General features: G+C 40.8%; 1 protein-coding gene across 1 annotated transcript in view; it reads left to right on the top strand.

Moving 5' to 3' along the window:
* The window catches only part of LOC145415962 (protein turtle-like), a 207311-nt gene extending 204818 nt beyond the window's left edge, over window positions 1-2493 (top strand). Inside the window, exon 17 of the mRNA XM_080285065.1 lies at window positions 2287-2493. Within this exon, the coding sequence (XP_080141191.1) occupies window positions 2287-2493 (207 nt within the window). The remainder of the gene's footprint in view (window positions 1-2286) is intronic.
* Window positions 2494-25346: the final 22853 nt, after the last annotated feature.

Below are 25346 nucleotides of genomic sequence, written 5' to 3' on the forward strand. Positions count from 1 at the left end.
CTAAAACTAGTAACGATGACCCTTAAGTGTACGTGAGTGATGGTATACAGAGGTTTTTCCACAAATAAAATTTTTCAGTTAATCAGACACAATAAAGACATGACTTTTGTCTTCGTAATCTTTTATTCCCTGCCATCTTCTTGCACTCGCGTGTCTCTTCTCACACCGTCCAGCACAACGGTTCCCATGTAACACTGGGGCAGTGAAGACAGGAACTGCACTTTTATACAATAAGGAACAAGCATTATTATATCTCCTTGACCTCCTTGTGTGTGTGTGTGTGTGTGTGTGTGTGTGTGTGTGTGTGTGTGTGTGTGTGTGTACAACAGCTATTTTTTTTTCTTTGTAGGCTGGAAAGGCCTACGATACAAATTTAAGAGGCACTTGTGAACGTGTTTTCGGGGTGTCGAGATAAGGCAGAACATGTTAAACTAGACAAACAGAAAACCTTGAGCTGGATTTTCGTTTTCAAAATATCGAATTAACTCCTCAGTTTTGTCAGCTGGTCACCAACTGTCACGTGATGCACAGAGGTTTCATTCTCTATTGTAGTGCCGTAAAGTTCCAGATGTGCAGGCAGCGCCAGTAAATGGTTAAACTAGAACATTTTGCCAAAGTTAGATACATAATTCAATGAATGATGTAGGCCAGACATATTATGATGAATGTATGTACAACACTTACATTTTGAATATCAAACCTGTTCAAGTTTATTCAGATATAAACACATCCATTTATATGAGAGGTAAGATAATAGAAGTTCAATATTATTTTTATGTCCGTAATCTTTGCCTGTGCCACCACACCTTTTACATTAATAGACAAAACAATGAACGTACAACAGACAGTATATTTTTGCCAATAGTCTAGGGCAGTACCAGCACTAAAGTAGACTGCAATGTCACTGCACAATAATATTTGCAATTCATTGATCAGACATTAAAGTTGGGTATATCAAAATTCCCTTTCCATCAATAAAGAAACTACTTTGAATTTGAACACTGTCGAATCTTATATGTTTGATGTGATTCTCATGCTAGTTTTCATTTCTGTCCTAACTTCTCTAAGATATACAAAGTCTTGTATTCTGATAATTTGGACAACAGTTTGTTTTGTCTTTTATATATATATATATATATATATATATATATATATATATATATATATATATATATATATATATATATATATATATATATATATATATATATATATATATATATATATATATATATTTTCTGTGCTTGACGAGATTTGAAGAACAACACATAATTATCTCTGTTACACAACCATTTCACTGTTTTGTAACGATTGGTTACCTTTCCTAAGATACGTTTCTGTCGCCTCCAAATTTTTATTAATTCTGATTCTAGTGTTATTTCAGCAGTTGTATGTGCCAACAAAGTTTGTCATATAAGTCTGTCCTTCAGTATATGAAAATACAAATAAACATTCATAAAATGTGTGAAAATGTGCGGATGATAAAATGCAAAAAAAAAACAAAGGATGTAAGTGGAGGCAGTATGCAGGTCAGACGGGGATGATACGATAAGGATATAACTTAAAAATTTCATAGCCTTTTTTTCCACTGGAAATATACATGGTTCAGTATTCATTATACCAAAATCATGGCACTTTTCTCTTTTAATGCACTTACGCTTATTATGCCTAAACTGAATATTACATCATGATTACACTGATAAGACTAAGAACGATAAAAGGAATATGTAGGGATGGGGTTACCCCGGCTCATTGCACCATCCCTGCCTTGCCTGCATGCTGCCTCCACCAAGCTCCAGTGGTTTTAGACCAATGCCCTCCCTATGTCTTCAGAGATCAGATAAGATATAGTTTTGTTTCTTTTATTTCTTTTTGAGAAATTTTACAGGTACGCGATTTTACGAAAAGGATAGATGACGGGGAAATCAGAGAGTCAGTTTTTTTGTGGTGACTTGAGCTTCAATTCTTTAGCTACTCTGGGGGTGGTTTGGGTCTAGAAAAACTCAGGGTTAATGGCTACTTTGGCGTGAGTATATCGGTTAGCCACGTAGAGGAAGGCTCTGTGTGTTGGTTTTATGCAGTTTTCTATGTAAACTTATTAAGTCCTAGTGCGTGTATTGGTGCTATCTCTGCACAGAGTGCCTACTGACACTGATTTAACAAACAACTGCACACCTTATTTACATACATTCTTAGCTTTCTACAGATATACAGACCATAATACCATAGACCTATAGACCTGTAATATTAAAGTCAACTGATTCTTCCACATTCCCCTTTGGACAGGTATATGAGGCAATGAGCAAACTTAGTGAGGTGAACGTGACCTCCGAGACGCCGAGGTTCAGCATTGAGGGCTTGACGCCCGGGCTGGACTATGTAATCCAGGTCTCGGCCAAGAACAGGTTGGGCAGCTCCGAGCCCACGCAACTGGTGGCTCTCACATATAAGATGGCCGAGAACAGGATCAGTGAGTACCTTCACACGATTTAAGATGAGTGTTACATATCTGGATGTTAGGAAGTAAGAATACAAGACATCTCTATACATGTAAATAACTTACGAAAGAAGGACCTGTAGATGGCAGTAAAGAGAGAAGGAGCAAGGGATCAAGAATTTCCCTGACTTATAAAACGGTTGAGAACAGGACAGGAAGGAGAATTATCCAATTTCTACACATGACAGAAATGAATGTACGAACCGAACAGAGACTGAATTGTTTCTATGATTGTCATAGAACAGTATACTAATAGAGCAATACGGAAATCAGTGTCCTAAACAAAAAAGAAAGTTATATTGCTTATTTACAAGCTGTTACTCTTAACTTATGACTTTCCAAGGGCAGGAGGAGAGAATTATTAGCAAGTTGAAGTGTTTATGACATATCTGTCTCATTTACATGTTCCTGTGCCATATTCAGTGGCCTTCTTCGTGATTTTCCTCAACTCCGTTTGTGGTATAATTCGCGCTTATAATTATACCCAATTCATCACTGTATCGCTTGGTGTGTGTGTGTGTGTGTGTGTGTGTGTGTGTGTGTGTGTGTGTGTGTGTGTGTGTGTGTGTGTGTGTGTGTGTGTGTGTGTGTGTGAGAGAGAGAGAGAGAGAGAGAGAGAGAGAGAGAGATGATAACTTGTATGGACTCTCGTCGTCCCGTTTTTCATGACTTTCTTCCTGTGCATATTTCACAGTTTTCTATAAATTTTATGATTATATGGAACCCAAGCATAATATACAGGTACATTCCTTAACACTTAAAGCCCGAAGTTAGATCTGGCAAGCCGCTTACTATACCCGGGGAGAGTTGCAAAAATTACTTGTGTTCAAACCATCTTATCTCAGGAACCACACCCCCCCCCCAAAAAAAAAAAATAATATTACACTAAAATACTCATCACTCCTTTGTCTACACTGCAAATGTCCTGGAAACTCTAGTTGGATGTGTTGTGGAGCTCGGAGGTGAAGAACAGAGGTCACTTTTTGGATTAATGACGAGGCTTCATCCTGATGAACGCGCAAGTCCGTGGCTAGGGCGAGCTGTGTGTGGTCGGGGTTGGCCGGACAGGATAGGGTTGCCCCACTTTCACTCCCTCGTGCCCTGCAATACTTTCCCGCTCATCCTACTTACGTGTAATGCACATTTTCTTTTCTAAATTCTTACTTCATTATAGGAATGCATTCATTTCTATATAATTATTTTGCTCATAATATTGATTTTCAGTAGAGTAGTTGTTCTTATCTTTTAATAACTTATGTATATTTCACTTACTTCGCTAAATGAATATCAGTTCATCTTTGATAATAACACTTATTCTTGACAGTAAAATTTTAGTTATCTTTCAATTTCATTTTTTTCTTTTTATGTCCAAAATTACACTAACCTATTTGCTTGTCACCGCAAACCAGTACCTTCTACCTCACCTTGATCTGGCACTCATGCTGTGGTGAAATCCCCCATGAAGTACCAGGCTGGGACAATATGGGTGGTGGTGAGACGGTGGTGAGGTGTGGGCGCCTGAAAGAAGCTGGGTGCCGTGATGTAGCATTTGTGCTTCACATGACCACTGGCCACATGACCCTCGTCTTCAGGGGTCCAACACCTCAGAGGACTCTCTTGAGACAACAAAAAGTGTAGAGAATGTCCTCGGGCTCGGGGGGGTCGTCTGGGACACTCTCAAGTGGTGGCGAATAGCTATGGTAGGAGACACAGAAGGGTAGCCAGGGCACGTCACTCTCCATTTGGTAACTTCCATCCTCAGGCATTGTTTCCCCATTCGGCAATAACGACGCTATCACCTCTAGTTTCCTCCCGATCTCTGTGTCTCTCTGTATACCTAGGCTACTTCCCCCAAGAAAAGGGAGGTAGCCGAGACAGGACGACACACTCCCCATTTACTCATCCAGTCAAACACATTCATTCGCATCTTAGCCCCAAAGGGGAGAACGGACAGATCCTCACCGCACCACACCGCACAAGGGTCAACCGCCCAATGCAATCAGTGACATCCGCAGCAGGGCCCGACAGCAGAACTGGTTTACCCCTGCCACGTCATAACAGACCCATCCCCTTACCCGCACCTGACCTGACTAGCTGATCAGACCAAATGCGGGAGAATATCCCCTCAGGGCTGCTTCATCACTTATTCATTCACAATTTCTCTCCATTTATTACCGTCACGCACAGCCACTCTTCCTTGCTCAACAGACATCCCTCTCACATCCAGCACTCTCTTCACACTGTCCATCCATCCTATTCGTGGTCTTCCTCTCAGTCTTACACCTCTCACATCAGATCTAGTTATCTTTTTAACCAATCGCTCATTATCCATTCTCTCCATATGCCCAAACCATCGCAACACCCTCTGCTCAACTCTACCAGCCATCTCCCGAACAACTCCAGTTCTCCTTAGCACTTCATCATATCGCACTCGATCCATACGCATCACTCCACACATACTCCTCAGACACCTCATCTCCATTACATTCAAACTTTTCCTCTCTGTTACACCCATATTCCATGTTTCAGCCCCATATAACGCAGTCGGTACCACAACACCCTCATACAGCCTTCTCTTTACATCCATTATAAGCGAACGACATTTAAACACTTTTTTCATTCCTCCCAGCACCTTTCCTACTTCATTTATTCTAAACTTCACTTCTGCAACTATTCTTCCATCCACAGCAACATGTGACCCTAGATATTTAAAACACTCTACCTTCTCAAGCAACTCACCATTCAAAACGATATTCATCCCCCTACCATCTATCAACCTCGTACACTTCATCACTTTACTCTTATTCTCGTTTACTTTCAATTTCCTCCTTTCACACACCCTTCCAAACTCCTCTACCAACTGTCTCAATCTCTCCTCTGAATCAGTCACCAGTGCAGTATCATCTGCAAACAGCAACTGCTTCAGATTCCACTCTCTACCATCAACATTCACCAGACTCAGACCTCCACCTAAAACTCTTGCATTCACCTCCCTTACAACACCATCCATGTAAATATTAAACAACCAAGGCGACATCACACATCCCTGTTGCAGCCCCACTCTCACGGGAAACCAATCACTCACAGCATTTCCCACTCTTACACATGCTCTACTATTTACATAAAAACTTTTCACCTTTTAGTAACCTACCATCAAGTCCGTACAATCTTAAAACAGTCCACAAAGCCTCCCTATCAATTCTGTCATACGCTTTCTCTAAATCCATAAATGCCCAAAACACATCTTTGCCTTTCGCTAAATACTTATTCACACACTTGTCTCACAGCAAACACCTGATCAATGCGTCCCCTCCCTCTCCTAAAGCCACACTGCTCATCACCAATCACTCCCTCTGTACCCTCTCTAACTCTCATAATTAACACTCTACCCTACACTTTACCTACAACACTCAACAGACTTATACCCCTAAAGCTAGTACATTCATACTTATCACCCTTGCCTTTATACAACGGGACCACACAAGCACTTGACCAGTCAATTGGCACCATACCTTTCTCAAAGCACACATTCAACAATCTTACTAACCAGTCAACAATAGTCACTCCACCACCCATCAGGCATTCCACAGCACACCCATCCATACCTGCAGCTTTCCCTGTTTTCATCTCCTTTACTGCCTTCTCCACTTCCTCCTTCGTGATCAAAGAATCATTCAACTCTCCCAACACATTTATTCCTTGCACCCTTCCATTCGCCACAATCTCAGCCACCCTTTCCTCCTCTACATTTAACAATCTTTCAAAATACTCTACCCATCTCTTCCTTACTGCATCCATCTCAATTAACATCCTTCCATCCTCTGCTTTTACTCGTTCGTCCTTCCCAGACTCTCCCTTTCGCACCCTTTTCACCTCCTTCCAAAACATTTTCTTATTCTGTTGAAAATTCTCTGTCAACCTCCTACCCCACCTCTCATCTGCTGCCACTTTAGCATCACGCACAGCCCTTCTCGCTCTATTCATCTTTTCCTTATACCTCTCATATGACATCTCATCCTTCCTCTGGAGCCACACTTCATATGCACGTCTCTTCTCAGCCACAGCCATACTTACTTCCTCGCACCACCATTCACTTCCTTTTCTTACACCACCACCCACACGTCTCACACCACACACCTCTACTGCATGCCCCACCACAGCACTTTTAAACAACTGCCATTCCTCCTCCACGCTGCCATTTTCCCGATCTTTCAATGCGTTCCACTCATCTTTCAATTTCTCCTGATACTCTATCTTTTTCTCTCTTTTATCCAACTCACTTTCAAAACCTCCATGCCACACCTAACCCTCCTAGCTCTCACCCATCTCTTACCTACTCTTAACTTTCCCTCCACCAGATAGTGGTCAGACATACCTCCACCCTCCCCTCTCAGAACTCTCACATCCAACAATCTTCCTATTACTAGACACAACAACATAGTCCATCAAAGCTCTATCAACAACCCTTCCTCCCTCCTGTCTCATCCATGTATACTTATAAATATCTTTCTTCTCAAACAGCGTATTCCCAATCACCATCTCTCGCTCAACACACATCGCTATCATTCGTTCCCCATTTTCATTTCTTCCAGGCACAGCATGCATACCAACTACACCTTCTACTGCTACACTTTCCACTCTAGCATTCAGATCTCCCATCATTACCACATTCACATTCGCTCCAAAACTCTGCAGACACTCATCAACATCATTCCAGAAAGACTCCCTCTCTTCTTCATCCCTTTCACTACCAGGCCCATATGCACTCACAAACACCCACAACTCACTTTCAAATTTCGCTTTCACCCACATCAGTCTCGATGACATCTCCTTCAATTCAATCACACACTGCTGTACTTCCGGACTCACTAACAAGGCCACACCTTCTCTTGCCCTTCCTCTATCAACACCTGAGAATCTTCCATTCACACTTCCAAATATAGACTCCCCCTTCCCTTTCATCTTCGTTTCACTCAAAGCTAACATCCAACTTTCTTCTCACAAACATTCTCCCAATCTCCTCCCTTTTAGCCTCAATCGTACCACATCCACGCACATTCATAGACCCAATCTTCAGGGTACGGGGATAACTCCATCCCCCATCCCTTTCTCTGGCCTGTCTCTTTTTAGGAACTAAAAAACAGAGGAGGGGGTCCCTAGTCCCCTCACCCCGCCCCTTTTAGTCGCCTTTTACGACACGCAGGGAATACGGTGGCAGTATTCTTCCTAACACAACCTGGCCGCAGAGTAGTAGTACCACCCCATAGTGCGGCCTGGTTGTGTCCCCCCTGCCACAGGGGGGGACACAACCCGATCTCACTTTCACTAAATCTCTTCCCTCTATGAGTGGGAGGCCTGGCAGGGGTGGAGGTGGCAGGGGACAGGCAGGTGGCAGAAATGACAAGCAAATCAGATAAGGTGGATTTGGAACCCATCAATCCTAGTCCTTCCATGGCATGGAATAGGTGGCCAATGCTTGCATGTTAAAATGGTGACAAAAGAAAATAGTGGTTGCTTCAACCCATAGCAGGAAAAACAAAACGGCTACGTCCGTCAGCCGGGGTTTCCTGAACACTTCATTTCCAGAAAGGCCAGTGTTCTCAGCCATCTTTAGGGTTTAACAGTCGTTAATCCGATTATCTTATTACAGATTATATTATACTCGTACAATTTCAGTCTTACACCTGAATATTAATATGGGCATTATCATGCATTCTTGCAGGCTTGTTACAGCAAATGTATTTGAAACTTTCATTTTGTATTAAGGCCTTAGAAAAGGCCACTTTCCTTCCTTGACCCGACCTACCCTCCCCTTTATTTACACAGCAACTTCTTAATTCTCTTAGTACACTTAGGTATGAATATTAAACATCACAAGTTACATTTGGTTTCCATTCGGCAATACATAACACTGTGAGTCCCCGACTTTTACAATAACCATTGTTTTAATATAACTACCGTACACATACATTCCAGCTTAATGACTCACAAATTTTGACAAAAATACTGAACCAGTCTACAACTATTCTTTTCATTTTTAGCAAGGAACACACCACGTTTTGGATACAATAGATATTAAATATTTCACATTTCAAGCCATCACCAATTTCATTACGTCCTTTCTTAAGAGTGTCACGACCTCATATTACCGTACTGCTATCACACACACACACTTTATATATATATATATATATATATATATATATATATATATATATATATATATATATATATATATATATATATATATATATATATATATATATATATGTGTGTGTGTGTGTGTGTAGATAGATGATTGATCGATTGATTGACTGATAGATACAGGTTTAGATATACTGAAATGGAAAGAAATAGTGGAAGAACACATATTTCATCACATTGGTATAGGTACACAATTCATGGTTTGAAGGAATATTTCCCACAGTGTTGTTATTGTTCTGAGTCCACTGCATTTAAACGTTTCTGTATATATCTGATGCACCCCTAGTGGATTCCCAGCCTTCATCTTTCTCACAATATCTCTTAACTTCTAGCACTGACGTTTTCTTCGGCTACCACCTTCCATATACAGTATATGCAACAACTATCTTCTTCTTAATCTCTTTTTAATCTCGTGTCATTCCCATTAGTGAGAGTTTCGAAACAGATTTTTCATCTGGTTTTAATTTCCCTTTCCATTTTTTGTAGTGTGTTTCATTTCGTACATTTCTACAGTTTCATGTTTTTTTTCTCCTAATCTCTCACATTTCTAACAGCTTTCACGTTTCTAACATGTATATTTGCAATCTTTTTCTTGCAATTTTTATTGGCCTTTTTGTTTTTATTCTTTCTTTATTCCAGACTTCTACCTTGCACCCATCCCATCTTCTTTTGTTCTTCACTGCTATTTCTTACTCTGGAGTCCAGCTATGAATACATCTGTTCCTAGGCTAAGAACTCGAGGATGGACCTAGTCGAGAGACAGTTGGACCTCCATGAGACGTACTCTTTGGTCGGGCTTTGGATTTCTTTCACTGTTTTGCACTTAATAACGGTACCTTTACTCCTTCAGGCTACTGTGTGCATAACCTTGCCTTTGAGTTCAGTATAATCGTCTCACTTTTCATGTTTTGTGTGATTTGACCGGTCAGGTCTCAGTGTAATGATTTTTGCCCTCCAAACTGTTGTGTGTGTGAACTGGCTCTTTATTCTCTTGTCCTTCGGGCTATTGTATGTGATCTGGTTCTTAAAACCCTAGTGTAATTCTCGCATTCTTCAATTTTGATCTCATCCTTCTGGCCGTGATGTGTTTTAATCATCCTTCAGACAAGAATGTCCTGTTACCCTTCAAGCTCCTTGGGTTAGTCTCCCCTCTTCAGAGTTTAGTCCCGTTACTCTTTAATCAGGTGAAGTAGTTCGTATTATATTTTGTAGTTTCGTTACACTATTATAATGTTTTTCGAAAAACCTTCGTTAACTTCTTTTCTGCTACTGTACTCTCCTAACGTGAATAAAATCTTCTGTTACGAACAAAAATGTGCTTCAAAAAGATGTCACTGTCTGAACTGGTCAGGGATCTATTCCAGGACTCGTACCACCTTCCTTGTCGTGACAGTCGCCAGTCTGTGAATACTAGTAAGCAACCAATCAATTTTTTAGACATAAGCAATTAAATCTTGTATTCCAGTTTCATTCTGTACGAAAAAAAAAAATAATTAACTTGTTAAGCCTCATTTTCTTCCTTCTCCTCCATTTAAATTTTCTTCAGTTTCAACTGATGTGTTTTCTGCCATCACTGGCCTCAGTATTAACAAGGCATATGAGCCTGATGAGGTCCCTCCTATTGTCGTCAAGAACTGGTATTCTGTACTTACACCCTGCTTAGGTAAACTCTTTCGCCTTTGTCCCTCAACTTATACCTTTCCTTCTTGCTGGAAGTTTGCTGTCATTCAGCCTGTCCCAAAGAAGGATGACCATTCCCAACCCTCTAACTATCGCCCGAAATTGCTTTGATATCCTATGTTTTTTAAAGTTTTTTAACCTTTTCTTAAAAAAAAAAAAAAAAAAAAACCGCTATAAAACATGTTTCCTATCATTACCTTCTTATAGTCAGCTATGGGTTCCGCCAGGGACGCTACACTGGCGAATTCCTCTCCTTTCTTTCAGACTCCTGGTCATCCCCCTTTTTCGGGAATTTGGTGAAAGCTTTGCCATTGCACGTGACACCTCAAACGCATTTGATCAAGTCTGGCATAAAATGTCAATTGCCAAACTGCCCTCTTAAAGTATCTACCCTTCTATCTGTTCCTTAATCTCTAGCTTCCTTTCTGTTCGTTCTTCAGCTGCTGTTGTAGACGGCCACTGATCTTCCCCTGGGGCTATCGGTAGTCGTGTGCCTCAGGGCTCTGTCATGTCACCAACTCTATTCTCTCTATTCATCAGTGACTTTATAATCTGGACATCTAACTCAATCCACTCACATGCTGATGGTTCCACCCTTTTATCCGTCTGCTTCCCGCACCATTCATCTCAGCAATTACTTCAACAAGGAAGGGATGAGGTTATGAAACACTTTATATCTGACTTGGCTCATATCTCTGATTGGGCTTAAAAGAAATTTTCTTATTTTTAATGCATCAAAATCTCAGTTCTTACATCTTTCGACCCTTCAAAATCTACCACGGGAATAACCTCAAATTTTTTGCAATACCAAACTCAGTTCGGCATCATCTGTAAATATACCTGTGGCTTTATTATCACGGGATTTATCTTGGAACGATCATATTACCTCTCTTGTAAAATCTACATCCAAGAGATTAGGTGTAGTAAGTCAACTCTGTGTTTTCTTTATCCCTGCACAGTTGTTAATTGTATACATGATTTATATTTGCACCTGTGTAAAGTACAACTATCATGTGGAGGGAGGCTAACCTCATAAAGCTCTTCTCAACAAGGTGGAGTCAAAGACATTTTGCCTCACTTGTCTTCAACTTCTGTCTCCTTGCTTCACTGTTGAATCTTTATCTCTTTTCACTGCTCCTCTGAACTCTCTGCTTGCATCCCTCCTTCACTACGGCGTGCGCGTAGCACCGTTCTAGTAACAAACTCTCATTCCTCTCTTTCCAACTCTCTGATGCAAGAGTTAACTGTTACTCCCGGTCTTTCATGTATTTAACAGGCCAGCTCTGGAACTGTCTTCCTCTGCCTGCATTTCCTAATACCCATGACCTCCAATATTTTAAACGCAGTGTATCTTGGCATCTCGAAATGAACGGATCTTGAGTTTGGCTCTCTGCTACATTGTTTTTGTTTTTCTTGGCTGAAAATATTTGCGGGCTAATGGCCTTTCATTTCTTCTTCCTTGCATAAGAAAAAACTTTTCTCGACTTCCACTTCTTCTCTCCACTTTTCAACTTCCTTCCATTCAAAAGGTTCGTCTTACACAGGTGACATGTAATATATATTTTTCGTTACTCAGTCACCTTCTGCGGTTACACACAGTGTAGTTGTTGTTGTCAGGGACACTCCCAAGATTTTGCCATGGGGGGGGTCAGACTTTGCTCGTCGGTGTTCTTGGGATACAGCTGCTTGGAATGTGTTGTAGTAGCAAGTAAATTGATTTTAAAGGGTGTCTAGTTTAAATAGTATAGTAAAGAATCCACGAGACGACCACTGATATATGAATGAATAAGTATATGTACTCATAATAGCCTAAATAAATGACAGGAAAACTATTTTCCTGTTCAGCTTATTCTGTTAGAAATGGGTGAGGGGAAGGAGACGGGCCCCTCCACCCCATCCCTTGCCTTCGACTATGGTTGTTGGTGTTGCTTAACGCCGGTCTGTCTGGCCGAACAGACCCACCGACCACAGGTTAGCAACTGCTTCTCTCAGGCCGTCCTATAGGCGGCGTATTGAACATAGTCATTGCAGGAATCCGGCATCCCAGGATGTTAGACAGCTTCCCACCACGGTCGGACCAGAGCCCTACCCACGGCGAGGTGCAAGGAAAGATGGTTCACAGGTGAACGCCACAGCTGCTCCACCCTGGGTACACAACGCCTCCAGGTTTATACTCCTCGCCACTGCCACACTACAGTTATATTCTGTACAATGTCTTTCTCCGGACAGTTTAAAAGGAATGGAAACGTATTTTCTCTTGAAGTTTTAAACTGTTAGGTTACATAATGCTGTCAAGAAATAGTGGCTTAACTGTGTTTGACATTCTGTCTGTCTGTCTGTCTGTCTGTCTGTCTCTCTCTCTCTCTCTCTCTCTCTCTCTCTCTCCTCTCTCTGTTTTCTACTTTCCGAATACTCTTGGACGTTGACTTTTGTTTGTTTTTCTTGTTTCTCTTTCCATCTCTCATTTCCTATCCTAGGACTCTTAGTATATCACCTTTCAGTCTCCTTGCTATTTCCTCTTCTCCCAGTACAGTTCCACTTGCCCCCCTTTATATATCCTCGCTTCATGTATCTTTTTTTTTTTTTCTATGTTACCTCTCCTTTTTTACGCCTCAACATTTCACACCCGATTCTTGCATCTCGTTAAGAACAACGCATATCACCAGAACTCAGCGTCGTCAAGTTTGTATAACTATATCACCAAAGCTACAAGTTTTAATGTAAAAAAAATCCACGAAAAATTCATGCTAATCTCCCCTTCGCATCACCGCAAACCTGGACTCTTACATGAAATCCACTCCAACAACATATCTTCATCATCCCGCTTCGTTTTTCTACTTGCAGGTGGAAATTATAAGTTCACGCCCTTAAAGCTTTACAAAACCTCACGAGCGTCACATCACCAAAAATTCACAGACAACACCCATCGTCCGTCACGCTGCCACATCACTTCACCCCCATTCAACATTGTACCTACAGTCTACACAACACCATACTATCCCACCCTACACTGACACCGCCGCAAATCCTCACAAACCCTAAACCACCAGGGGAGGAACATGGCAGCAGCAGCACCAGCAAGGGACCCAGCACTCCCCCCGGCGGCAGTGTAGTAGGGGTGGTGTTAGTGGGTGGAGCTGTTGCAGGGTTGGCTGTGGCTGTGGTGTTGGTCGCTGTGCTGGCAACCAGATGTCTCTGGACTCGAAGGTACGGCGCAAGAGGCAGTAGACACATCACCAGCAGCATCGGGGGTTATGCACCTCCGGTTGACATGCACGTGACCAAGTTAACAGGTGAGGCTCCACGTTTAACTTATGTCATAATAAATATTGTTGCAGTGTGGTAAGAAATCATGTGTGTTATGTTTAAGGACGTTTAATATTTCTTACATTATCTTGACATTATTAGAATGACACATAACTAATATGTAAGCACGCAGTCCAGTAACCTGTTACTTACCTTAAAGGTATGAAAGAGATCCCTGCATTCATTATTAGTATATGACCCACGGGTTTTAAAACCCGAGAAAGAATACCTTACTTTATCGACAGAAGTCTAGTCATAAGTAAACACAAAAATACGGCCATACATACGAGTATAAGTTTTCATGGCATTACATTCACTGTGGCCTGGCTTATAGTTTCGAATCCAGCTGCCTGAAACTAGAAGCTATGTTTTTCATGACTGATCATTCTATGCCTACGTATCTGGTCTAATTTTTTACTGCAATCTCCGTTATCTATTGGCCGCCTGAAAACTAAACGAAAGGCGGTGGTGTTTGCAGAATCTCACGTAATGCTTTCATGATTATTGGGTTGTAACCCAAGAGAGTAAATGCTGAACACCTGGTTGTTACGTGGGATAAGGTGCTGCAACCTGATGTGACCCATACCTTTTACATTCGAGGAATAGTTGTTCCCAAAATGCCACTTGGGAGAGAGTGAATGGTAACTATCCTTAGGCTTGGTCTATTCTGGCTCTTCTAAGGCTGCTGTGCCTATAATGGGGGTATGAATGTCTAGGTGATAGAAAGAGAGACTGATGTGTCCTTCATTAAGCTTTTAAATAATATGCCTCTTTCCTGTTCTGCATATAATCATCTGATGATACCTGTGACCTTGACCTTTGCCTGATTGTTTTCAAAATCAAACCTCTTTACCCTTGGCCTACCTTCGAGTGTTCAGTAAAGTGTGGACTAAATAGAATAAATTCAGTTTAAATTGACCTTGCCATGTAACACTGACCTTAACAAAACTTTCAGAATCAGTAGGGTGATCCTCAGCGAGGAGACAAAGTTCGATACAGGTAAAATCAAGACTACTATTTTCTTTTTATTCACAAAGAGACCCACAGGTCGAACTTTGACCTTCCTGTATGACCATGGCCATCGATTGATCGCTCTCTAAATGGAAGCACTTCGTTCTTGCGTTACTCTCACCCAATTCCCGAAGTTTGGTCTTACCTGGTTAAAATTGTATACCCTGACCTGTCTAGGTCAAACATTGACCTCGTCTAGTGATCTTGGCCTTTACCCTGTTGTTCTGAAAATAACAGATTATTTTCTTGGTCCACTATCAACCCCTCCATTCAGTTTGACTAAAATCGCATGGACACTACATATGTAATTCTGTCCGGCCATACAAACAGAAACACACTCATTGAGAAAATTATAACACCTGCTGTCATTCTGCGAGCACTGATGTAAATGAAAAGACGCTGTTTGCCTGATGTTGAGTGGCACTCTTGTATTATGTCATATAGCTCGGGGTAATGAACTGGAAAGGGGTGTAAATCACAACCAAGTTACGATGGACTAACTATAACTGTTACTTCAAGTGATACTTGCATCGAGATGATAAAAGTTAACTGAATGGAATAAGCGTGTATAAGATGTATTCCAGAATTGAATATCACTGGGTGCTGATATAATACAGGCTACTGACACTTAGTCTGTAACAAAACCTTTGCGCGTGCGACCAACAGGGGCCTAACAACAGAAATTCTGAGTTTGCCTAACACTGATGGCCTGTAAGGGGTATTTGGCTGCCATCTGTGATGTCTTCAGTACGGTAGTGAAATGTGGGTGGGAGTTTGCACAGAGTGAGTGTGTGTGTGTGTGTGTGTGTGTGTGTGTGTGTGTGTGTGTGTGAGAGAGAGAGAGAGAGAGAGAGAGAGAGAGCAGGTTAATAGCCTCTGTGAGGGTGCTTTAGCCCATTTTGCCCTACTTCAGTGGCAAAGAGAAAAGTTTCCACACCTACGGCAGGGCCAACAGACACTTGTTTATTACACCATTTGCTTGTGGAGTCGGCAACATACGTTTGCATCAGATAATATGTTTACCCTTATTATCTTTTGTGCATATATCAAGCCGCAGAGGTGTTTGTGAAGGAGAAGCCAGACTACCAAGAAATCATCAACTCCATAGCCCGTGACAGTGGCAACTTGTACCGAAGCTCAGGGTGGTGTGGGGGGGTAGGGAGTTGGGGGAAGTGATGCAATACGAATATATGGGCTGAACAGGGAGCCGGTAAATATGATACAGTCACTACACAGCATATTCAGTACTCACCGATATTGGTACATTCTTGGCACACTGGATTAACACAAGATGTGTACTACATGGCATCTTACGTCTGACATTGGAGAGAGAGAGAGAGAGAGAGAGAGAGAGAGAGAGAGAGAGAGAGAGAGAGAGAGAGAGAGAGAGAGAGAGAGAGAGAGAGAGAATTACTTTTGATTATGACTCATTAGGTGGCACGGCTGACTATATTCAAGAATACGAATATCCTGATAGTTTCACTTTAGCAGAAATCATGGGTAGTACTAAGAGAGGCAGTCATTGGTGATACCTGGTTCGATTCGCTAGAAAATATGTCATTATATAAATAATATAACTCATTCGTATACTACCCCAATATACGCACATTCTCGTATGATCAGTAGATTTAGAAATTAATAGTGACAGCAACAGCACTTGGGAAAAGTTAAAGCTGTTAGAGATTAGTGAAGCTTCAATAGCAAGGTGTTCAATATCCGAAGATATATCGTTTTAGGCATAATTAAATTGCACTTTCTAGCACTATCCGACAACATTTGAAGGACAAAAAAGTCATATTTCACATTATTTCTGTAGTTTTAGTATGATTTATTGTAGCACATGGTAGATTATAGTTAGGTAACAGTAACGGCACTAACATCACACGCACCTCAGGCCTTCTTCACCACACTGATACCGCCTCATTTGTAGCCCCATGTAGTACTACGTGTTGCCAGGATCATGAGTTAACAGGTTCTTTGTACGGTGATAATATCATCTGAAATATCATGAAACTGCCATTGATTATGTGCAAACCAGATGATAACTCTGTTAGTCGGGGGACATCTGTGCTTCTTATTGGTATCATTAAACAGATACATATCATCCACAGAGAAACATTCTTAGGCTGAAGGAAAGAAAAATGAAAATATCCATTAATGCATTTATCTGAATAAATCTTTGTATCCAGCTGATTTTACCGTCCATCCTGTGTCTGTTTTCCCAAACACAGTCATTTCCACTGGTGTCCCTAACAGATGATGACGAGGATCCGAGCATGAGGCTGGCGGTTCATCGGTATCCCCACAGTGTAAGTATATAGTTCTTTTACTACAGCCTACTTAAAACTCACGTTCTGTCTGTTTTTTTTATTTGTTGTTTCCCGTTCGTTCCATTATTCTCTTTTTTAACGCTGATATCCGATTTCTTTTCGCCAATATAAATAGATAGATAGATAGATAGTAAATAGATACATACATACATAGAGAGAGAGAGAGAGAGAGAGAGAGAGACTTCCTTCTTACCAGTTACCTCATCATCATCGCCCCCAATATTACCTATCGTAATCGTGTTCCACAATGAAATATCGGGCAGGCACGATCCAGAATCACGAATAATGGAAGTACAAAAGGAGGGGAACTATTATTTACTTGTTCAGCAAAAATTACTGCCATCACCACTCATTCATTCATCTGCAGGCTTATAAATTCTCTGCTTTGATCCCCCAGCAAAGCCACCAAACGCAAACTCTGAATGGTTCTCATAATTACGTGTAAAATTTGGCCATTTCTTCAACAGCGTAAGGGATAGGTTTTGATGTGCGGTGTCTTCCATATTTCATTTATCGAGGTCGTACCATGCAACAGTACCTGAGCTTGTTGGTCGTCTATCTCGCTTTCATTCACACACTCTATATATATATATATATATATATATATATATATATATATATATATATTGCTGGCTCGTGGTCTTTGGTTCCTTCTTCCACGCATTTTATATAATATATATATATATATATATATATATATATATATATATATATATATATAAATCATTAAAGCCCAAGGCGTAGCCATTGTTCACTATTTTTCTGTTGATCTTTTCGAGTTTTCTTACACATTGTTTTACACTATGATTCAGGTTGTAGATAATATGTCCAAGATCCATGTCGTAACTATATTTTATTAATTATTTATTTTCATTTTCCTAGGACGTTTCGTGTATCCTTACACATCATCAGCGACTGTAATATAGATACAATACACTATAAAACATGACATATACAACATAAACCTATACAATATATATACTGAAATGTACAACAACGACTAATAAAAGTGTAGAGTTACAAGAGTATGGATAAAAAAGACAAACCCTTTAGGTGAAGTCAAGTATGAGCTACAGTTAAAAGTGTATGGATAAAAGAGACACACCTTATAGGTGTAGTTAGCTATGAGCTACGTGGTTGACTGCGAAGGTTGTATGGGTGAGTGGGTGTTTGTGGCTGTGTAGTGTTGCCAGTTGTGTTATTGTGTGTGTAATGTTCATTTGTAATTGTCGCTGCTTGTGGTCGGGCCTTTGTGTATTTAAACAGTTTGAGGGTACGATCTAGTCCGGTAGTTTGGTTGTTTATGGCCGGCGTGTTTTCACGTATGAGAAGTGCTTCTGGCAGTTGTAGTCTAATGTGGTCATGACATTTTTTTATTATATTAGTATTTTCTATTAGAACTTGTCTGTTTATTGATGTGTGATGTTGAGTCATATGATCTTTTATAGAACCGGATTGTAGGTGCATGGTTAAACGTCTGCTTAGTGTGGTTGTGGTCATACCAATATATTTCATGTGACGAAGTTTACAACCTTCGTGTGGGCAAGTGAATTCATAAACTACATTGGTATGTTGAAGTTTGTTGGTTTGTTGAGCTGTGTTGTTTTTCATAATCATGTTGCTAACTTTCCTGTTTTTATAGTAAATAATTAAACTGAGCTTGTCTGAGGGGATAACACATGATGTGTTACGTGTCCAACCGCTTCCCCATACTGTTACCCACAATGTGTATTATGGTAATCAGATGTCCCCTGCTTATAAAACGGATGAACGTGTACTTAGAGAGATTGTGACACGTAACACATCATGTGTTATCCCCTCAGACAAGCTCAGTTTAATTATTTACTATAAAAACAGGAAAGTTAGCAACATGATTATGAAAAACAACACAGCTCAACAAACCAAAAAACTTCAACATACGAATGTAGTTTATGAATTCACTTGCCCACACGAAGGTTGTAAACTTCGTCACATGAAATATATTGGTATGACCACAACCACACTAAGCAGACGTTTAACCATGCACCTACAATCCGGTTCTATAAAAGATCATATGACTCAACATCACACATCAATAAACAGACAAGTTCTAATAGAAAATACTAATATAATAAAAAAATGTCATGACCACATTAGACTACAACTGCCAGAAGCACTTCTCATACGTGAAAACACGCCGGCCATAAACAACCAAACTACCGGACTAGATCGTACCCTCAAACTGTTTAAATACACAAAGGCCCGACCACAAGCAGCGACAATTACAAATGAACATTACACACACAATAACACAACTGGCAACACTACACAGCCACAAACACCCACTCACCCATACAACCTTCGCAGTCAACCACGTAGCTCATAGCTGACTACACCTATAAGGTTTGTCTCTTTTATCCATACACTTTTAACTGTACCTCATACTTGACTTCACCTAAAGGGTTTGTCTTTTTTATCCATACTCTTGTAACTCTACACTTTTATTAGTCGTTGTTGTACATTTCAGTATATATATTGTATAGGTTTATGTTGTATATGTCATGTTTTATAGTGTATTGTATCTATATTACAGTCGCTGATGATGTGTAAGGATACACGAAACGTCCTAGGAAAATGAAAATAAATAATTAATAAAATATAGTTACGACATGGATCTTGGACATATTATCTACAACCTGAATCATAGTGTAAAACAATGTGTAAGAAAACTCGAAAAGATCAACAGAAAAATAGTGAACAATGGCTATGCCTTGGTCTTTAATGATTTTTGTATAAAAGAAAACATTCTGCCTAAATATCCTAATATATATATATATATATATATATATATATATATATATATATATATATATATATACATTGTGTGTGTGTGTGTGTGTGTGTGTGTGTGTGTGTGAATGCTGGGAGCAGATTTTCATTATCGCATATTGAGTTAAACACGAAAGCATTTTTGCAGTTGTTAATCTTTCTAATATTTTCAATATTCCTCACTAATAATCTTCCTTCGTGGGAGTGAGCGAAAACCAACTTTCCAAAGTTGTTCAATATTATTCGACGTTTCGTGTACAGAGAGACATCATCAGGAATGGAAAGACAACAATCTCATCTGGGAATGAAATAATTACGTTTACATAGATAAGTGTGGAGGAACGTAAAATTGGAGCAATTGAATACTTATTTTAAAGGTGCTGAACATCAAAAATAGTTTAAGTTTGACTAAGTAATAACTTTCTTTATTTTTTATACAAGGAAGTACCCATAAAGAAAGGCACATGCTATATATACAACTTGTGTAATTAGCCAGAATATTGAATGATTTGTACCAATGACATTTATCAACATTTTCGAATATTCTTTTTACCTAAATTACAGTAAATTATATGTACAGAAAGAATAATATAAAATATACATACACTTATTTCTGCAATATAATTTATTCGATATTTTTAGGTAATAAAGTACCTATAAATACAAAAACACCATATCATTAATTACCTTGTATAGGAAAATTACATCAAGACAGTACAGATGACACCTCGTGTACTACATACTGATACTGAAGAACTAAAACTAAACATGCGTTGTTCCCACGTCTGTATTTATTAGACGGCAGGCCAAGACCCTCACAAAACTTTTGATGGCATTTTCTGTTCAAAGCTGGCACACATGCTAGAAAGTATCAATGTGGTATAAGGTTTTAGATACACCCGGTTGCCAAAATGGCATTTGACCTCTGAGGTCAAATTTGGAGGTCAAAAGGTCAAATAATGTCAAATTTTGTGTTTTCCCTCTTTTGTTGTGTACTTCCAAGTAATGTAAGGTTTGGCAAGAACTGAGGAATTAATGAGATACAAGGGTTTTAAGTTGCAAAGTAATAGGTATGGTAATTGTGAAGGATATTAGGATTTAAAATGCTTGTTACTCCATTATGGATCGGATTACATACAAAGTAAAGATCGTTACTCCATTATGGATTGGATTACACGTAAAGTAAAGATCCGTTCCTTTAACGTCACTTCTTCCTGAAAATAAATCTGTTTCTTCATCAAGAAGGCACTACAATGCTTGAATATCATTTTCCCTGTGTCCCATTACCTTTGGCAATTAAAGTTGCTCTTGAAATCCTTAAGATGTATCCAGACCATGTCCACTGCCTGCGATGTTCAGGCATCCGTCCGCATCACAACTGTATGCAGGTATACATGGTTGCCCCATCCGATGACAAATGCAAGGTTGTGTGAGGCACTTGGTTTTGCATCCACGAGTAAACAACTCCAAACAGCAGCTTGGAACAGATGGCTTCCATAACCACACCACTTCTATCCATTTGTCCATTACCTGCCAACCTCCTATCTCCTGAGGGTTGGGGATAACAATGTCAGGTTTGTTTGCCTGCAACCACACTTTGGCCTGGTGGTTGGCACGTGAGAGATGTAACTCCAGTGTGCCACTCGTTGGTGCCAACATTTCAATCGCCCGAAGTAGAGCATGGTGCCTTGTACAACATACATACGAACTCTTCAACTTTGCCTAACGGACCATCCCTACCAACACCTTCCAACAACTCTGGATGTTGCTAATACACACTCCAACATGATTTCTTCCCGTGCCCAGCAAAGGACAAGACAATATCGCAGCCAGTTATGGCATGGAAGCCTAGCACATTCTCTATTACTACTCGAAGGAGGTTCTCGTTGATGACATGCACAGGAAAGCATTCCTGCTCTGTGGAGGTGCCACTCATCATCCACATTTGGCACGGTTTGTCCTTGGTAAAGTGAATGAGCAAGAGGAGAACGTCTGTGTCACAACACTTGACGTTTATGCTTTCAAATCCAGCATCAATAGTTTCAAGGGTATGGAGGACAATGCTTGTGTCCACCTCCTCTTGGTTTGCCTGTAGTGTTGCGATGACTCCCCGTGTTGTTGAATATCCGTCTGGTTTGCTACCACGAATAACTATCTCCTTGTCTCTGTCATTGTGCTTGGCAAGTCTGCCACTTAGGAACATGGCAAGGGCTTCCTTGTTTTCATCTAAAGCGATGAAGTTCTTCCATGCTCGAGGAAGTGGAAGATCCTCCCAGTCAATCACCTTTCGGGTTGGTCTCTTTATCTGCCCAGCTCTTTTGGTCCTCGTAGCTGACGATAGATAAAGGCCTGTACTGATCAAACGCAATGTCTGTCCTGGAAACCATGCCACTGAATTGCTTCACCATAGTCTTCACGAAGTTTTTGGCATAGACACCGAAGGTCCTGCACTTTGGTGGCTTCTCTAGGGACTGAATCAATGCATGGTCATTGATTATGATGCATGTTTTTCTTGTTGTATCCGGTGTTCCTTTGACATTCTCTTCACCAAGATCAGTAGTTAGCAAGGGAAGCATTGCAGACTTCTGGGTACGGTTCATCATTATATCTGTGTTTACCAAACTAGGTGGTACAACTGACAGTTCATACTCCAACATTTTGTGAATATCGACTACTCGCCCAGCTTGTGATGTACTGAACAGTCTCTGTATCAGTTGCCTGTCTGCTTTGATTGTCTTGGTGACCCTCTGCTTTTGGATCTTGCACAGGTGTTTTGTACAGCATTGCAAACGTCTTTGACTTCTGGCGTTTCTGGCGATCGAAGAAAGGCACAGTCACCTCCACTAAACTCTCCTTTACATTCTTTAACACATCCTCCTCCCATCTGTCTTTATCAGTGAGGAGGTCTGCAGTTACCTCTTCTGTGGCAATGTCGTTGGTAGTCAATGCATTAATGAGAATTTGACATTTATAATAGCCCACCCCATACCCACTAATTTAGTACAAAGCCCACCCCCAAAAAACGAAAAAATTTTGACTTTTTTTTTTGGGGGGGGGGCTCAAACCTCCGCTTTTGGTGAGAAACAATGGAAAATCACCAAGAAAGTGCTCAACTGAGATTAGAAATGGTCTAGACAGGTGACCCTCTAAACACCTGATAGTGTGTTCTCGTAGCCGTGCTGCTACTGTCACGTTTTGTATGGTAGGGGTAACTATTGGAAACCATACAAAATACGTATTTATTAATTTGGTACAAATTTACATGTAGTACAAGAATATGTGGGTTTTCACACAAAAATATACACAATATAAGCATTGTTTCTTTCATGAACACATGAAAATTGCTGAATTCTTGCACAGTTACTCACTATGGCTGTTGTTTCAACTTACAGTTGTGATGTGCATTGTACGTCGTGGGTATAGGGTGAGTTAAAAGATATCTTAACATTCACCTATTACTATGGAATTTAAAACCCTTGTATCTCATTATTTCCTCAATATTTCATGCCAGACCTAACATTATTTGAAAGTAAATGATAACACAGGGAAACACAAAATCTGGCCTTATTTTACCTTTTGACCTCCAAACTTGACCTTAACCCAAGGCGTCCCATTGACATATTGGTTCATTGAAACGTTTAGTCATAGTGACTCCCTTTGATGTACCCATACATTTTCCAACTGCGGGTCCGTCATTTGCATATTTTTCAAATTTCGGGTGTGATTTTTGGTATGTATGCGCAGGACACATTCCTCTACCCACTGCCAGGCACCTTACCCTGTGCGACCTCCCCACCCCCGCACTGCATTGCCTCGGCAACTTACCAATTACCAGTGACCTGGTCAGTAAAGACATGTCATGTCACGGTACGAAATTCAAGGTGAGAGTGATTCCCCAATCGATGGCAATGTGAAGGACAAAGATTATGTGGCGCCTGAGGAAGAAATGAGCAGAAGTGATGAGGAGGTAACGTCGCCAAGGAAGGTACGGTTTGTTGATGTGTTCAGTGAATCAACGTACCAAATGAACAAATATCTACCTATTCTGAGTGGTTTGCAATAGTTACTGCTACATAGAAAATGCGACATCCGCAGCGCGGCTCCAAAGAACATGGTACCAGTTGTTTAAAGGGTCACCTGTTTAGACCACTTCTAAGCTCAGGTGAGCACTTTTGGGGGCATTTTCCAATGTTTCTCATAAAAAGCGGAGGTTAAAAAAAAAAAAATCTGCCGGGACTGGGCGGGGGGGGGGGTCAGTGGTGAAAAATTGGTCAGGACATGGCGAGTTAAAGGTCAAATGCCATTTTGGCAACCAGGTGATTCTAATGTCTGGACCATAGTGATACTTTCTAGCATGGTTGCCAGCTTTGAACAAAAAATGCCATCAAAAGTTTATTTAGGCATACATCCTGAGGTTGGCCTGAGGTCGTGGGCTCAGCTAGACCGGATGCGGGCTGATCTTCTCAAGCATGTGGGTGGGTGAGATAGACAGAGGAGGGGACAGGGGAAGGGTTGGGAGGATTTTCTTACCTGAGGTTAGAGTGTCATTGTCCGTTGTACACTTGGATGTAGCACTTTCAAACAAAGGTGTGTTCATAGTCATGTTAGTTTGTATATTAATCATTGGTGCTCTTTCTCTTATATAAATTGCCTCTAACATTTTGAATTTCTCTGGTCGCTGCAATGTGCGACAGTTTTGGTGCTCTCAGCTATACATTCTCTGTCAACATCTGTTCCATTATGTCCTAGATGATGTTTGCTGGCTGCATCCTGTACATGTAGCGATAGCCGACGACCTAGGGAGCAAGTCAAGTGACCTATGTAGGTACAGTACCCTTGCATCCAGTACGCGTTTGTCCAGTACTATTCTTGTCCAGTACGGTCGGCAAAAAAATGAAATAATTCATGACTGTAGTACGGATTTGTTGGGCTAGTACGGATCGGCCACGCAAAGTGGGCCAAATCCGAAGAGTTCTTTTCTGGTGCTGACGCTCTGCATTCAGTACTATTACCCGCCTGGGCACAGGAAGATGGCAAACACCGATGAACGTTTCCCTAATACTGCCACGCCAGTCCAGTACACCTTCCTCGGGACTTGTGTCGTGTTCCAGTCACATTGCTGTATTACACTTTTCCCTGATGACGAAGACGACGATGTCAGTGTGTGACTATGAGGGATTTATGAAGGAGGGTGAGGCAGAGAGGCCTCCTCAGGATCCTGAAGGCCCTCCTAAAGGGGGTCAGTATGACCTTCTACAGCCTCGGATACCCCTCCCCCATCCCCCCCAAGCCCATCACCACTCACCTTAAAGATTGGTAAAATCTTAGTTGTGTCAAAACGTAGTTAAGTTGAATTCAGGGGAGACTTTTTCAAGGCTTGTCTGGCATTATTCATTGCTCCCATAAGGTTTGTTGTTTGTCCTGTACGGATTTAGTTTAGTACGGCAGTGCTGTCTGACAAAAATACCGTACTGGACGCGAGGGTACTGTTTTATTACGAGGTGCTCAGT

The sequence above is a fragment of the Coenobita brevimanus genome, chromosome 104 (assembly GCF_032717465.1).
Source record: "Coenobita brevimanus isolate Jiangsu-jjx chromosome 104, ASM3271746v2, whole genome shotgun sequence".
Taxonomy (NCBI): Eukaryota; Metazoa; Arthropoda; class Malacostraca; order Decapoda; family Coenobitidae; genus Coenobita; species Coenobita brevimanus.